Here is a 16,854-nt window from a genome sequence, read left to right as displayed (position 1 = left end):
GTTCTGCAACCTCCTTGAGTGCATATGCCTGGCTAGAATGTGTCTTTAGACTCTGATAATGCATCTTGCTTACCTGAATGGAGGAAAAAGGTTGGTGTGTTTGTGTGTAGAAACTAGCCTACTGTACAGAAATAAAATTTACATTAGTTGCATATGGCCCTGCAAAAGTTGTCCATAAAGGAAAGTGGCCCTCAGGTTGAAAAGCGTTCCTCATCCCTGCTCTTGCCCTCTTCAGCCATCAATGCTTCTGTGTTACTCAATACAGGACCAGGAACATATCAGGAATCCAAAGGGTGTACAACTATATTTTGAATTTTTCTTCCTTTCTTATTTTGTTTTGTTATGAGTATTAAAAAAAAAGGGAATTCGTGGAAGGGAATTGGGGTCGACCTTAGAAAAAGATTCTAATGTTTAAAGACTGTGGATTATAAGGGGAAAGTGGCTATATAAAATGAATTAAATCGAATAATGGGCTAAATACAATAAGGTTAAAATTTGGGATAAGAACTTGCTGAAATAAACAAATGGAAATGGAATACAAGAAGGGGAGGGGTGGGGAAGTCTTGGAAAGATGTTATTGAAAGTAAGGTTTAAATGTAAATGTTTTCTTTTTTCTTTTTCTTTTTCTTTTGGATTTTTTGAAAATTTCAATAAATATGTTATTAAAAAAAAAAAGGAACATATCAGGTAGCACTGCCCGGTAGAGTCTATGTGAACATCTTGACCATCTGGGCCTTTTGTACATGCACAGATGTACAAAAGAAGGATTCCATGTGAGCTGGAAATCTGGGTGATTGGGGTCCTGGGTTGCATGGGAACCTTTGGGCATATACCTGCATACAGAAAGGCTCTGTGGGGACAGGTGGTCATGCTGTTCAGGTGGACCATAGGGGACTGGGCTACACAGGGTCTCCCCAATTCCATGTTAGGTAATACAGAAGCATTAAGGTCAGAAGAGGACTTCTGGCATGCACAGAACTGCATCCCAATGCAGCAAGTAGCTGTTAAGAGAACAATTTTCACAATTTTGAAGGTGAAAGCACCAGCTTCTTTGGAGAGCACACACTTTGCATGCAGAAGGTCCTAAGTTCAACCCCTGAAATTTCCAGGCTGGGCTTAGAAATACCCCTTTGGAGACAATACTGAGCTAGATGCATCAATAGTCTGACTCAGCATAAAGCAGTTTCCCAGGGAATCTCCCCACTCTCCACTGGCCAATAGCTAGATTGCTGAAGGACTAGTTTAAGCCTTAGATGTTGAAGGTCTTGCCTGTTTGCTTGACACAATCTGTATCTGGACAGCAGTGGGAGATGGAGAAAGGCTTCTTTTTGCAAGGTGGCTGCAGATATTTTATACCCATTAAGCATTCATAGAAGGGAATAAACTATTTTTAGGTGTGGCTTTACTGATATTATTTGCTGCTGAATGGTTGCCGTTATGACTTTATCTTCTATGATAAAGTTCATCTGTAAGTTCTTGGCCACCCTGTCCTGCAGACTGGAAGATGGGCAGGACAGAAGGCACTTGAATCAATCAATCGATCGATCAATCAATCAAATGTTGCCCTGGAGGTAAATCTCCCTCTAAGGGCTGCATCATACGGGACACTCACCAACTTTGTTTTCTTTCTACTGACAAAATCTGCCACACATACATGCACTCACACCCATGTTCTCCATTACGCACAAAAACATACTTGGGGGAACTTTTCAGCAGAACAATTGCTGCACACGAAACATTTAAGAAATTCCTCCTATCCTTACTTCAGTCTTTCAGAGCAGATTCTAAGTGTCTTGATAATCAAGTCAGTGATGCTATCAGAGCAGGACTTTGGGGCAAAGGTCCAGGATTCCCCACCACCACCCACAGAATAAGCAGGAGGGCACTACAAATGGCTGACCATTATTTTGAAAAAAGTACCGGGGGGCAGGGAACACTGCACATATTTCTACCAAAAGACAGAGGCCCCAGAAAGGGGTCTAAAACTGCCTAACTATTCCCCTGCATGAAGGGTTTCCTCAAATCCCAACTGTTTAGCAAGTCTAAAGGCAGCTCACTCCTGCCCTACAGGTGTTCCTCTGATCTGGGCCCTTTTTCGAAAGCAATCTCCATGAACAGACTCCACCTGTAGAATTGAATTGCATCCCGACTCACCCGGAGAGCCTGCAGCTCTGGAAAATCCGTGTAGCAGCACAGGAGGATGTTGTTGGTCATGCTGAAGCTCTCCCTCACCCCCAGGTGATAGAAGAGCGAGGGCTGGCACAGGCTGTTGCTCATCTCCACCACAACCACATCTGCAGGGAGGGAGAAAGAAGACACAGATACTACCACAAAGAGAACCAGCTTGCCCCCATCCTTCAGTTTGTTCTCACACCTCCTGTCTTGTTTCTTGGGTTCAATCTTTTCTGAGACAGCTAGTTGGCAAGGGCTGCTGATATGGGACCCCATTAGCTAAAGTGGTAACTCAGGTTAAGAACAGTTTCAGGTTAAAAACGGACCTCCAGAATGAATTAAGTTCTTAACCAGATGTACCACTGTATGTGAAAGAAGTCCCGATCCAATGATCCTGGGGTGGAGATGTCAGGCACCATCCTTGTGCCCAGGCATCTTCACTTGGTCACAATGCACCTGGTGCCTGCCTAATTTCAAACACTGCTTAATAATAATAATAATTTATACCCCACCCATCTGGGCGGCTTCCAACAAAGTATTAAAAATACATTAAAACATCAATCATTAAGAACTTCCCTCAACAGGGCTGCCTTCAGATGTCTTCTAAAAGTCGGATAGTTGTTTATTTCCTTGACATCTGACAGGAGGCCGTTCCACAGGACGGGCGCCACAACCGAGAAGACCCTCTGCCTGGCTCCCTGTAACTTCACTTCTTGCAATGAGGGAACCACCAGAAGGCCCTCAGCCCTGGACCCCAAAAGGGACTGGCCCATGTCCCTCGTCCCCCCAGAGATTTAACTTCTATAGATCATGAGGATGGGGCTGAAACCTAAAGACAGGCAATAGTCATCCATTTGTACTCTTAAAAGGCATCCCTGAAAGACAAGGGACAGCAGTTGATCAGAAGCAGGTACCAGAAAATTTACGTTGTCTCTGGTAAATGGGGGCCTTTTGAAGCATAGGATGTGTCATCCAGCTTCTTGAGTAGCTACTTGCCCAAGCTGCTCAACTCGTTAGGCAAGCTGTTCACTAGAAAGGTGTTCTACTCACACCCTTTGTGACTGCCATGAAAATTACTTGGCTTCTGTTCTGTCCACAGTGCAATTTCCACTCATATGCATAGGCTCCCTCCTCTGTTTGTCTGCCTGTCTGCCTCTCTGTTGAAGTCTCTCTCTCTCTCTCTCTGCCTCTCCCTCCCTCCATCCTTCCCTCCCTCCCCACACTTAGTATTGGAAACAGCTGTATCACGCTTTCCTGCAAGGATCCTGCATTAGTGATCCAGCCAACTATTCTGTTCTGAACCACAGTCACAGTTACTCTGAATCCTGGAATCCTTCACAAGATCAACATGAGCCAACAGTGTGATGCAGCAGCAAAAAAGCTAATGCTATTCTAGGCTGCATCAATGGAAGTAAAGTGTCCAGATCAAGGCAAGTAATAGCACCACTCTATTCTGCCTTAGTCAGACCATACTTGGAATACGGTGCCCAATTCTGGGCACCACAATTTAAGAAGGATGTTGACAAGCTGGAATGTGTGCAGAGGAGGGCAACCAAGATGATCAAGGGTCTGGAAACTAAGCCTTATGAGGAGCACTTGAAGGAGCTGGGTATGTTTAGCCTGGAAAAGAGGAGACTGTGAGGAGATATGATAGCCATCTTCAGATATCTTAAGGAGGAGGGAGCATGCTTGCTTTCTCCTGCTCTGGAGGGTAGGACTCAAACCAATGGCTTCAAGTTGCAATAAAGGAGATTCAGACAAACATTAGGAAAAACTTTCTGACAGTAAGAGCTGTTCAGCAGTGGAAAAGACTCCCTAGAGAGACGGTGGATTCTCCTTCCTTGGAGGTTTTTAAACAGAGGTTGGATGGCCATCTTGTCATGGATGCTCTAGCCGAGGTTTCTGCATTGCAGGGGTTGGACTAGATGACCCTTGGGCCCCTTCCAGCTCTAAGATTCTATGATAGGTATGCTTGGGGTGGAGTGGAATTAACCATATGACCCAAACATCACAAAACACAATTGGTACAGCCTGTGCAAAGTTTCTGTGAGAATCATAAAATGTGTAGATGATGACCACTTAAAACAGTTAAAACACTTAAAACACTTAAAACACTTAAAACAAAACTTAAAACACTTAAAACTGATAACAACAACACAGCCTTCATAGCCTTTAGGGATAGGCCATAGGTCAGTGGCAGAGCATCTGCTTTGCATTCAGAAAGTCCCAGGTTCAATCCCCAGCATCTCCAGGTAGGGTTGAGAGAGACTCCTGCCCCAAACCCCAGAGAGCAGCTGCCAGTCAGTGTGCAGTACACTGAACACCTACCGGGGTGTGTGTGTGGAGAGACCTTTGTCAAAAATGAGTCCTGAATCAATAGACTCAAACTTGCAGAAGAATTCTACTTCCATTTCACCAGGCTTGCCGGCTGTCTTTCGGGACACTAACAGCTGCTTATAAGTGCGAGTAGAAATTCATTAAATGGACGCCGTTCCTACCCTCGTAGGGACATGCAGAGGAGCCCTGCTGCGGTGGAAGCTGGCAACATCTGATCACATCTGCAGCGTCTCGGTCCACCCGAGACAACCCGGACGAAAACCGCGGCGTTAAGCTCTGAGTTGCCAATGCCCTCTGCTCTCCCACGGAGTTGCCCTGGGCAGGTTTCCTTCCCAGGTGAACTGACGGAACCGCTAGCCGGCCGAGGCAGAGGCTGCGTTTGCAGGGACTCACCTGCGTTGTAGAAAGTATCCAGGGGCGCGGTGTCCCCCAGCGCCACGGTGCCAAAAGGCAGCGTCGTCAGCTCTGTTGCCGGGACCTCCTTGCAGGCTTCCCGCAGGCATTGGAGAGGCAGAGGCTCTTCCAGATCCTCGGGGAAGATGTAAACCACGCTCAGGGGTCGGCCCCTACCGCTACTGCCGCCGCCGCTGCTGCTGCCGCCCCCGTTGCTGCCGCTGCCGCCGCCCCCTCGGGCGCCCTGGCTCCCTGCAGAGACTGGCTTGCTGGGGGTGAGCGCGATCGCCAAAGGGTCCTGCCAGAGGCTCCCGGCGCTTCCCAGCTTGCTGCTGTCCTCTTCCATGCTGCGGTTCCCTCGGAGTCAGAAAGCGCCTCTTTTAAAGAAAGGAACGAGCCATTGCGCGGATTCGCCCCAAAAGAAACCAACAGGCAGAAAAGTTGCGTTTGTTTTTCCGCCCGCCTCCGATTTTAGGGTTATTTACAGCTCCCAAACTTGGTCCATCTCAGCCCCACGTGGGATCGCCAAGCCCCGCCCCGCCCCGCCAAACTTCCTCGACGAGTTCCCGAGGTGGGTGGGTCGCGCTGGGGATTTTTCTCCTTCCTGTGCTGCGCTGCTAGGGATCGACCCGCCGCCTTTCCTGTTGGCGCAAACACCCCGAGACCAGCGCCAGCGCCCCCGGGGCGATTGTGCAAGAGGGGGCGGAGGAGGAGAGCGGCGAGCGCACACGCAGAGCCGTCTCCATGGCGTCTGCTCCGCGGTGCCTCCTCCTGGCACCCGCGTCCGGCTTCTCCCCCCCCCCCCCGCCGCCGCCGCTCCCACCTCGAGTGAGGGCGATATCCGGCACGTGCGCCACCTAAAGTATACAGCAAAGTAGAATGGCAACACGTGGTGCTCCTAGGGCGCACACCGGGCACAGATTCTGCCCCCGAGAATCATGGAAGCAGTAGTTTACCTTTCACAGAGCTTTAATTCCCAGCTCTTTGCAAACTACAATTCCCAGGATTCTCTGGGGGAGTGCTTCAAAAGTATGGTGTGTATGCAGCTGGTGTTTAATGGCACTGTGGGTTAAACCAGCGTCTAGGACTTGCCGATCAGAAGGTCGGCGGTTCGAATCCGTTGCTCAGTCCCTGCTCCTGCCAACCTAGCAGTTCGAAAGCACGTCAAAGTGCAAGTAGATAAATAGGTAGCACTCCAGCGGGAAGGTAAATGGCGTTTCCATGCGCTGCTCTGGTTCGCCAGAAGCGGCTTAGTCATGCTGGCCACATGACCCGGAAGCTGTATGCCGGCTCCCTCGGCCAGTAAAGCGAGATGAGTGCTGCAACCCCAGAGTTGGCCACTACTGGACCTAATGGTCAGGGGTCCCTTTACCTTTACCTTTACAGAGCGTGATTAATGTGATTTCAGACAGCAGCTGTAAAATTCTGGAGAGCAACGGCATGTCAGTGTTTCTGAAACAGTGAACCTTGGACAGCTCTCAGGTGGGCCTCAGGGCCACACAGGGTAGGATTATGTCATGTTATGGCCCTATACCAGGTGGGGGAACCTCTGGCTCTCCAGATGCTGCTGAACTACAAACCCCATAAGCCCCAGCAAGCATGGCCATTGGCCAGAGATGATGGGAGTTGTAGTTTAGCAACACCAGGAGGGCCAGAGGCTCCTCACACCTGCCAATCCTAAATCACTTTTAAGAGGCTGCATATCCTGCACCTGATGTCACCTCCCACCAAGGCTGTTTGACAGCTTATGGACACCTGGCCCAATGAAATGCTGATATAGTTATTTCTGCACAGATTTAAACCAACATGACATATAACACTGTAGTCATTAAGTACTGTATATTTTTGTCACATCAGAACAATAATGTCTGTTTTAGAGCCTGTTTTCCCGGTTTTCTTACTTTTTTAACCAGTTGCGTAAAACTTGAAATGCAGTGTATTAATTTATGAATTGGTATTCAGCTTGTGTGCAAATCCTGCACTGCCTCCACTGCACTGACGTGGCAGCCTGGAACATGCCGTTCCTGGTCAATGAACCTCCTTGGGCGATGGAATACTGCAGGTTGATGTGTGAAGACACCAGTAGTATTTCTGAAGCTTTTTGTAATGAGGATCTGTTGGTACTAGAATCGGGGTGGGACTGTGTGGGTTGGAGGCTGTAACCTGGAGAAAACACCTGGTGCAGATGCATCTTTAAAACCACGTGGAAAACTCTTAAGAGCACAAGTAAGTCCTACTGGTTCTCAGTTGAGGCAGAGCGAGGAAGTGGAGAACTGAAAGAGGGCATATGGACAGAAAAACAACAAAAAGGGATGGAGAGGTGTAAAAGTCTACAGCTAATTTTCCCCATCCTCCCCAGACAGTCCTGCCAGCAGGAGTCAGCAGGTGCATTGCCTAGACTGAATCACTCTGTTAGTAAATTTGTCCCACGTCACTTTCCAAAGAATGAGAGTTTGCTTCTAAGAACTGGAACACTTCTGGTTTGTTTGTTTTTTGTTTTTAGAATGCCACCCAGGAGTGGAAATATTCTACCCACCTAAGCCTGGCCTGCGCAGGTGAAATATACTCAGAGTCGCAAAGTGATTTCATGCTCTTTATTCAGCTCATAGTGGTGAGGAGGAATGAATGAATGTCTGAGGGGTCTGCTTTATATACATTATTTACACAGTGGGCTGCACATGATTGGCTAATTCTGGAATTCTACTGTAAGCCAATCAGGTTGCGGATTCACTTCTATCTGGAGCATGATTGGGTGGTTCCTGCCAACCAATCATACTGCTGCATTGTTCTAAGACCAATCAGACTGCTGCATTCTGAATCCTATTGTTCTAGGACCAATCAGACTGCTGCCTTTTGGATCCTATTGTTCTAGGACCAATCAGACTGCTGCAGTTTGGATCCTATTCAATTCAGTACATAACACCCCTCCCCTCTAAGTTCCAGTCCTGCCCGGGAGGTCGCATTCATAGTCCTCAAGGTATGCCGGCGGCCTACGTGTGCGTTGCGGCCTGGGGTGTTCCCTGGTCTGGGGTTCAGGTTCTGGCTCGCGTTCCAAGGATGCTGGCTGTGATGGGGCTGTTTGGTCTGGTGCAACATGCTCGCTCAGTCGTAGTTCTGGTTCCGGTGTCCTTTCGGCCTCACGGGTCCTCTCTGTATTTACTGATTCTGCCTCTCCTGCTTGCCCTTGCTGCTCTATGGGCCTCACTGCCCCACTGTTCCCTTGGGACTCCTTTGACCTGTCCTCCTCCTCCTGGTTTTCTCCCGGGAATCGTCGCCGTATCTGGTCGCAGTGGCGGCGCCAGCATTGCCCCCCATCTGTTAGCACCTCGTACGACACGGGGCCAGTGACCCTGGTGACTGTGGCGGGTACCCATGCTGGGCCTGCCCCAAAATTCTTTGCGTACACTGGGTCCTGGGCCTCAAAGGTCCGGGGGTTCCTGCCTTCCCCCACCCCTACCTCATCCTGAGCTCTATCAGGGTGAAGGCGGTCCAATCTGATTGCAAGGCGCCGACCCATTAGTAGTTCAGCGGGGCTCCGGCCAGTCGTTGAGCTGGGGGTGCTGTGCTGTGCTAGAAGGAATGTGGCAAGGCGATACTCCCAGTCCCCTTGTGTCATGCGGCAGAGGGTGTCCTTGGTGGTCCGCACCATGCGTTCTGCTTGGCCATTGGTGGCCGGGTGGAATGGCGCTGAACGGATGTGGCGGATGGCGTTCTGCGCTGTGAAGGTTTGGAATTCTCCTGACGTAAATGCAGTCCCGTTGTCTGAGACGAGAGTGTCAGGGAGCCCGTGGGTTGCAAACAGCCTGCGTAGTACCCGGATGGCTGCGGACGTAGAAGTGGACGGTACCAGTGCGACTTCCAGCCATTTGGTGTAGGAGTCCACCACTATGAAGAATGTTTTCCCCTGAAAGGGGCCAGCGAAGTCCACATGCAGGCGTGACCATGGTGCTCGGGCGGACTCCCAGGACTGTACTGGGGCCCTTGGGGGATCTGGGCGGGATTCTTGGCAGGCCTGGCAGTGTTTGACCCAGGCCTCTATCTCTCCGTCGATCCCCGGCCACCACACATAACTCCTGGCAAGGGCTTTCATTCTTACTACCCCTGGGTGTGTCTCGTGTAGGGCTGTGAGGACCCTTTTGCGGAGGGGCTGGGGAACAACGACCCTGCTTCCCCATAACAGGCACCCCTTGTGGGCTGACAGTTCATGTTTGCGGGTTGTGTAGCCGGCGAATTCTGGCCCGGGGCTGCTGCTGGGCCATCCCCTCCACACCCAGTCCAGGACCCGGGAGATGACCCTATCTTTCTTGGAATGGTGTGCGACTTCTTGTGCCTGAATGGGGCGGTCGGGAAGCAGCTCCAGGCTCATAACCTCTTGTGCAGGTGCTGGGTCGGGGCCTGTTTCCGGTAGTGGTAGCCTGCTGAGGGCGTCCGCATGGCCCATCGCCTTCCCAGGGCGGTGAATCAGTGCATACTGGTAGCTGGCAAGGAAAATTGACCACCTGAGGACGCGAGGAGACAGCACTTGGGGGGTCTGCTTTTCGGGGGCAAACAAGCCAAGCAACGGCTTGTGGTCTGTCACCACGGTGAAGGGCCGCCCGTACAGGAAATCATGGAATTTTTTTACTCCCTTCACGATTGCCAGACCCTCCTTGTCGATTTGCGAGTAGTTCCGCTCGGTTTCGTTGAGTGTCTGGGAAAAGTATGCCACTGGTACCTCTCTTCCATCTGGGAGTTGGTGTCCCAGGACAGCGCCAATGCCATAGGGTGAGGCGTTGCATGCTAGCACCACCGGCAGCCTCTCGTCGAAGTGTGCCAAGACCGAGTTTGAGACAAGCAAGTCCTTGACTGCCTGGAATGCGGCCTCCTGACGCTGGCCCCACACCCAAGGGGCCCGCTTGTCCAGGAGTCTGTGTAGGGGCTCCGCTACCGCCGCCTTGTGGGGAAGGAAGGAATGGTAAAAGTTCAATAGTCCCAAGAAGGCCTGAAGTTCAGTCTTGTTCTTGGGCTCTGGGGCATCACAAATGGCCCGTACCTTGTCCCCAGTCGGGTGGACCCCTTCTGCGTCCACCATAAATCCCAGAAAGTCCACCTGAGGCACTCCTAGTAGACATTTTTCCCGCTTCACCTTGAGACCCGCCGTCTGGAAACGGTGCAGAACGGTGCGGAGGCGGTCCTCAAACTCCTCTGGTGTGGGCCCAGCAATCAACACATCATCGAAGAAGGGGGTGACACCAGGAATCCCTTTAAGGAGAGAGTCCATTAGATTCTGGAATATGCCTGGTGCCACGCTGACCCCGAATTGCAGCCGCTTTACCCTGAACGCTCCTCTGTGTGTCACAATCGTCTGTGCCTCTGCTGTAGCCTCATCTACTGGCAGCTGTTGATATGCTTGGGCCAAGTCCAGCTTGCCAAAAATTTTCGACCCAGCCAGGGTGGCAAGGACATGGCTGACCACTGGCACTGGGTATGCATGGGCCGTGAGGGCCTTGTTTATGGTACATTTGTAGTCTGCGCAGATGCGGACCGAACCATTAGGCTTGACGGGTGTGACGATTGGAGTTTCCCAGGGGGCATTAGGCACCGGCTCCAGCACTCCTTGCTCCACGAGTCGGTCCAATTCCTCATCTATACGGGGTTTCAGGGCGAACGGGACCCGGCGGGCCTTGAGCCTGACCGGTCGTACTGCGGGGTCAAGCTGTAGAGCAATGGGGGGCCCCGTATACTGTCCCAATTTCCCATCGAAAACCCCCGGAAATTCCTTGCATATGGCGTCCACGTCCACTTGTAAGCTCATGTGGTTCACCCCGGTGATGGCTAGCCCCAGTGGTCCAAACCATGCCAATCCCAGTAAGCTAATGTAGGGGCCCTTGACCACAAGCAAGTCCAGTTGCCGCGTCCGCCCTCGGTATTGCACCCTGAAGGTCCCCACCCCCATTGTGGGGACCTTACGTTTCTGGAAGTCCCGGAGGGTGAATGGGGCTGGCCTGAGTTTGGGACCCCCAGTAGGACACAGTTTCCTTAAGGTCCTTGCCGAGATTATGGATAGAGTTGAACCCGTGTCAAGCTCCATGCGGCATGGGGCCCCCTCTATCTGTACCTCTACATAAATTTTCTCTACGTTGGGGTGGGGCAACTGGTATACCTGGAAGTCCGTGAGCTCCTTTGAGTTGCCTTGGTGCGTTGGGCCCCGGGACCTGGGGCTCTTGGATTGGTCATCTGATGCCTGGTGTCGGGTGGGCCGAGCCCGACACACCCGGGCGATGTGTCCCAATTTTCTGCACTGCCTGCACTCTGCGTTGCGGAAACGGCAGGTCCTCCTCTCGTGACTTTCTCCACAGCTTGCGCAGTTCCCTCCTTCTCGTCGAGGCAGCTGTGGTATGTGGGCTGCTTGAGTGCGCTGCTGTACTCTGTGCACCTCCTCCCTGTCGGATCCTGAGTCGTCGGTGAGGTCTTCGTGGTGGACCCTCGGTTGGGACGGCTGGCTCGGCCGTGCCTCTTGCGTTGACCTCTCGGCAGCTTCCGTTGCCAGGGCCTCCTCCAGAGCGACCTGGAACGTTAGGTTCTTCTTAGCGTAGAGGTGTCGTTGCAGCTTCTCATCCTTCAGGCCACCGACGAGGCGGTCACGAAGCATGTTCTCCAGCTCTGAGAAGTTGCAAAACCGGGCAGCTTGACGAAGAGAGGTCACAAACCCAGTTATGGTTTCCCCAGGGGCTTGCCGCTTTGCGTAGAAGGCATTTCGACAAGCCACCACTGAGGGCTGTGGCGAAAAGTGCCCCTTCAGCTGTTCCATTATTGTTTTGTATGGAACAGTAGCGACGTCTTCAGGTGCAAGGAGAGCCCGGGCGATTTCAAACGTCTCCTCTCCGCAGACACTGAAGAATATTGCCCTCTTCTTGGCGTCTTCTGCATCGGTGACCCCTTTGGCTTCTAGGAGGAAGGTGAAACGGGAGGCGTACGCTTCCCAGTCTCCAGATGCTGGGTTGAACGATGAGAAGCTGCTGTCGGTTGCCATTCTGAGTTCCTTGTGTCCCGGAGCTGAAGCCTGGATACACGGTGCGAGGCAGCGGTGCGGCAGGTGGCGGTGCTGCGATGCTGTGTGTGGCAGTCAGCTCAGCGGGATCCCACCTTCGTCGCCAGTGAAATATACTCAGAGTCGCAAAGTGATTTCATGCTCTTTATTCAGCTCATAGTGGTGAGGAGGAATGAATGAATGTCTGAGGGGTCTGCTTTATATACATTATTTACACAATGGGCTGCACATGATTGGCTAATTCTGGAATTCTACTGTAAGCCAATCAGGTTGCGGATTCACTTCTATCTGGAGCATGATTGGGTGGTTCCTGCCAACCAATCATACTGCTGCATTGTTCTAAGACCAATCAGACTGCTGCATTCTGAATCCTATTGTTCTAGGACCAATCAGACTGCTGCCTTTTGGATCCTATTGTTCTAGGACCAATCAGACTGCTGCAGTTTGGATCCTATTCAATTCAGTACATAACAGCAGGCCTTGCCTCACTGTGGATTTTTTTCCTGATAACCATCATCCTTATAATGTGCTTAAGTAATTGTGGTGGGGAATCCCCTTTTTCTCTCTTAAAGGGTGTGAGGAGAAACATAAGGAAGTTCTTTTAAACAAAAGTTGTTTTTAGCTCAGGCTCAATTCCTGGCATCTCCACATAGGGCTGGGAGAAATCTCCCAGTCTGTGTGTAGACAATACTGAGCCAGATGGAGCAGTGGGATGACTCCGTATGAGCTTCCTGTGTGAGCCTAAGGGAAGGTAATAAAAATCTTTCCAGGCTGAAAAATTACTGTTCTTTTTCCATTGGTGTCATCAGTGCAGGACTTTTGGACAGAGTGGAGAGCCCTCAAACCACAGCAGGGCTGGTGTACCACATGCTAAAGTAATTCACATTTTTTATCCAAAGTGTGGAGTGTTTGTAAGATCACTACCACCACCACCCCCGCCAGTCAAAAATCACCTAACTGCACTACTGCTTACTCAGCTTGTCTCTTGCTAACAATTCTTAGTCACTTTAAAAACTCATGTGGTTCTCTTGGCTGGTTTCAAGATGCTTCCGGATGGGAGTTTATTGTGGATTTGGTGTTACGCATGCACTCAAGTGTTTTACAGTGTCTACATGTCACTATCAAAATGCCAGCCCATTTTTTTAAAACAAGAAAAACATTCAACCCAGATTTCCCCTTACTGTGGAAAAATCTGTTAATAAAAAAAAGAACCTGTTACACATCTGCAGTTACTGCTGGAATATAAGGTTATTATGGCCCCTTCCCTATATTTGCTTTTGCACTCTGGTGCATTTTTGGGAGGCCCCCCCATTTTATTAGGGTTTCCTACTTACTAGAACTATGCTGAAATAACGCAAAATGCATTTTCATTGTGACACCTGCACAGGCACAATAAATACTTGCACACAGACCCTAAACTATGGTTACCAGACGTTCCCAGGGACAGTCCCCGGATTTACAAATCTGTCCCCGGACAAAGTCCATCCCCGGAATGTCTCCGTATTTCATTTAATGTCCCCGGATTTATATTTTAAGTGTTGTAGATTTATTAGTAGGGAATGAATGTTGCGTGATTGGTTCAATGGCACAAGACTCAACATATGGGGACTTCCGGCGACGCAAAATGGCGGGTGCCAAGGCAGCGATCAGCTCCTGAAGCCAGCCAGAGCCAACTGCGCTACCAGGCTGGCTCTGAACTGCTGAGACTGCTACTGCTACTGCTGAGGGGGAACCGGGGACACACGGTGTGTCAACTGGGGGAACCGCTGACCCCCCCCATCACCCAAATCGTGACAGGAGTGAGAGCGCCCAGCTACCCAGCCTACTGCCTGGCGGCGCTCGAGCCAGGAAAACCCTGGAGCCAACGCAGGGAGAAGAAGGAGAAGGAAGAAAGAGGAAGGAGAAAAAAAGAGGGGAGCCCCTACCTTGCCCCGCTGCTGCTGCCGCCACCACTGAGAAGGAGAGGTAGGAGAGCAGTGGGAGGGCAAGGACATGTGGCCGAGCCCAGACCCGACCCGAGCCTACTCCTCGGCTGCTAGTGCTCCCAGAGAGCAGGCAGAGGCCCAGAGGAAGGCTGTGTGACAGAGTAGACCACAGAAGAGAAGATATTACTTCTTTTTTTAAAGGAAAAATAACCTTTTTTAATAACTTTTTTTTCTCTTTTCAAAAATAAAAGTGTCCCCGGATTCTTTGAAAAAAATCTGGTAACTTTACCCTAAACAGAAAAAGTCAGTGGAGGGCAAGATGGGACCGCTGGGAGGAGAGAAGAAATGCCATGGTGCATCTGTAGCAGCAAAACCAGAGGACTTGATCTGCCCCAAGTGCAATAAAACATTTCTATCCCGTTTTGGTCTCTACAGCCACAAAGGGCACTATAGCTCTCCAATGGTTTGATTTTACACACACACACACACACACACACACACACACACACACACACACTGCATTCTTCCTTTGTCTCCAGAGACAGATGCCCACAACGGGTAGGGCAGACAGAAACCTTGACCATGTGGGCTGGGGTAAAGGAGGGTTCCCAACCCCTGCTGCTTTTTACGCACACTTTGAGAGAAAGGTGTAACAAAAAATGTTTTTCAACCTTCCATAAAAACCTCCAACTCTTTCCTAGTAATTGCAGGCCACTGACCTGTAATTTCCCTAACATATAGAATACTTGCCAAGGCCATTAAGGTAATCTCCAGCAGCTGCAATTTTTCCATTGGCCCTTTCCTGTACAACAATGTTGTCCTGTTCTTCCTCATTAACCATTTAGAAACCACAGTGTATTCTGCCAGAGCTTTCACATCCCTGTACTAAAGTGTTCTGAAATGCAGAACACCCAATGAGAAAAAATTAATGACGTCAAGTTAAGATGGCAAAAGATGTTACAAGTAAATTTATATCAGAGAACCATGTTAAAATAGATTACACATTTGGCTGAGTCACTGCCAACACATATGATGGGGAATTATTATAAGATGCTTTTAATGTCACTTGGTAGAACATGAGACTCTTAATCTCAGGGTTGTGGGTTTGAGCCCCCACATTGGGCAAAATATTCCTCCATTGCAGCGGGTTGGACTAAATGACGATTGTGGTCCTTTCTAACCATGATTCTATGATTGTTGATATTTAATCTCTGATTAGGAAAGGTTGAGTATCGATGCTGGAAATGAGAGGAACAGGGGGTTGATTTCTTGCATATGTGATAGAACTGTGATAAAGTTAAATGAGGGGGATTCTTTTTTAAAAAAACACCATTGAGGATATAATGGGATATATTGAATTTTTAATCCTTTCCAAATTTGGGATATTGGAAGAATAATGGTCAAATCATACGATTGGGAATTCAATGAGAGCTGGACAAAATTTTGCTAGCCACTGAATTCAAAGTGTTGGTGCTGACCTTTAAAGCCTTAAATGGCCTCGGCCTAGTATTCCTGAAGGAGTGTCTCCACACCCATCGTTCTGCCCGGATGCTGAGGTCCTGCGCCGAGGGCCTTCTGGCAGTTCCCTCATTGCGAGAAGCAAAGCTACAGGGAACCAGGCAGAGGGCCTTCTCAGTAGTGGCACCCGTCCCGTGGAACTTCCTCCCATCAGACGTCAAGGAAATAAACAACTGACTTATAGAAGACATCTGAAGGCAGCCCTGTTTAGGGAAGTTTTTCGTGTTTGATGTTTTATTCTGTTTTTAGTGTTCTGTTGGGAGCCGCCCAGAGTGGCTGGGGAGACCTGGCCAGATGGGTAGGGTATTATTATTATTATTATTATTATTATTATTTATAAATGGAGAATTCCGGAACTGCTTTCAGTGGAAGAATGAGAGAAGGAAGACAGACGTGAAAGCAGTTTGCAAGTTTATGGCCCCCATTCATGATATTAAAAGTAATAACCAGCTAGAATTATTTGATGCATTTCGGTTGTTAAAGTGATAAATAAGCTTCAAAATACCATGGATAAATGATTAAGCATACTTTCCTTGGGAGTGACAAGTATAGGAAATACAATGTTATACTGTATGAAAACAGAATTATTTTGTGTAAAAAAGAAAAGAAAAAAGGAAATGCAGAATACTTGTCTGACCTTTACCAGTTTAGAAACATATTAACTTTCTTGTAGGTTCCAGTAAGACACAAGTAAACAAAGGCGGAAGCACTAATTCCAGCAGGGCACTGTCTTATCTCCAGTGCGAGTTAATACCTATATGAATCCACTGAGAGTGGTCATTAGTTTTAGGGCAAGGTGCCATCAGTGGGCCAATGACACTCAGCTCCATTTCTCCATAAAATGGAGGGGCTGTGTTGTCACAGTGAGAGAGATGGATGAGGAGAAACAAGCTGAGCTTGAAACCTGGCAAGATGGAGACGCTGTAGGTGAGTGGTTTCAGTGTCCCTGAGAAATTGGGCAACTGCCTGCCCTGGATGGGGTTGCACTGCCCCTGAAGGAGCAGGTTCATAGTCTGCAGATGCTATGTCCATCTTTGTCACTGGAAGCCCAGGTAGCCTCACTGTTCCTGGACTAGGAAAGCTTGACCCCAGTGGTTCAAGTTTTTGCTGCTTCAGGATTGGATTACTGCTGTGTGCTCTACGTGGAGCTTTGCTTTTGCTCCTTGATATGGAAAACCGCAGCTTGTGCAGGATGCTGCAGCAGGCTTGCTGACAGCGGTGAGACCCTGTCAGCATCTAACACCTTTGCTTAGAGACCTGCACGGATTGCCAATTTGCTATTGGGCCAAGTTCAAGGTGTTACTATTAGTATATAAAGCCCTTAACAGTTTGGGACCTGTTTACTTTCAGGACCGCTACTCCCCATATATACCGTATATCCAATCGGCCACTTTGATCTGTGGAACTGGCACTGTTAACTGACACTGTTAATATTTTAGTGTGGCAGCACCTTCACTTTAGAACTCCCTGCCTGTTGCC

The 16,854-nt window shown here is 49.5% G+C and overlaps 1 protein-coding gene across 1 annotated transcript in view; it reads right to left on the bottom strand.

Moving 5' to 3' along the window:
* Nucleotides 1-5,697, bottom strand: part of MAP3K6 (mitogen-activated protein kinase kinase kinase 6) — a 45,790-nt gene extending 40,093 nt beyond the window's left edge. Inside the window, exons 1-2 of the mRNA XM_028738676.2 lie at nucleotides 4,903-5,697; nucleotides 2,155-2,294 (exon numbers count right to left, since the gene is read on the bottom strand). Coding sequence (XP_028594509.2) covers nucleotides 2,155-2,294; nucleotides 4,903-5,248 — 486 coding nt within the window. The 5' untranslated portion in view covers nucleotides 5,249-5,697. The remainder of the gene's footprint in view (nucleotides 1-2,154; nucleotides 2,295-4,902) is intronic.
* Nucleotides 5,698-16,854: the final 11,157 nt, after the last annotated feature.

The sequence above is a fragment of the Podarcis muralis genome, chromosome 7 (assembly GCF_964188315.1).
Source record: "Podarcis muralis chromosome 7, rPodMur119.hap1.1, whole genome shotgun sequence".
Taxonomy (NCBI): Eukaryota; Metazoa; Chordata; class Lepidosauria; order Squamata; family Lacertidae; genus Podarcis; species Podarcis muralis.
Note: the sequence above shows the minus strand (reverse complement) of the source record. Positions and strands in the feature narration are given on the sequence as shown.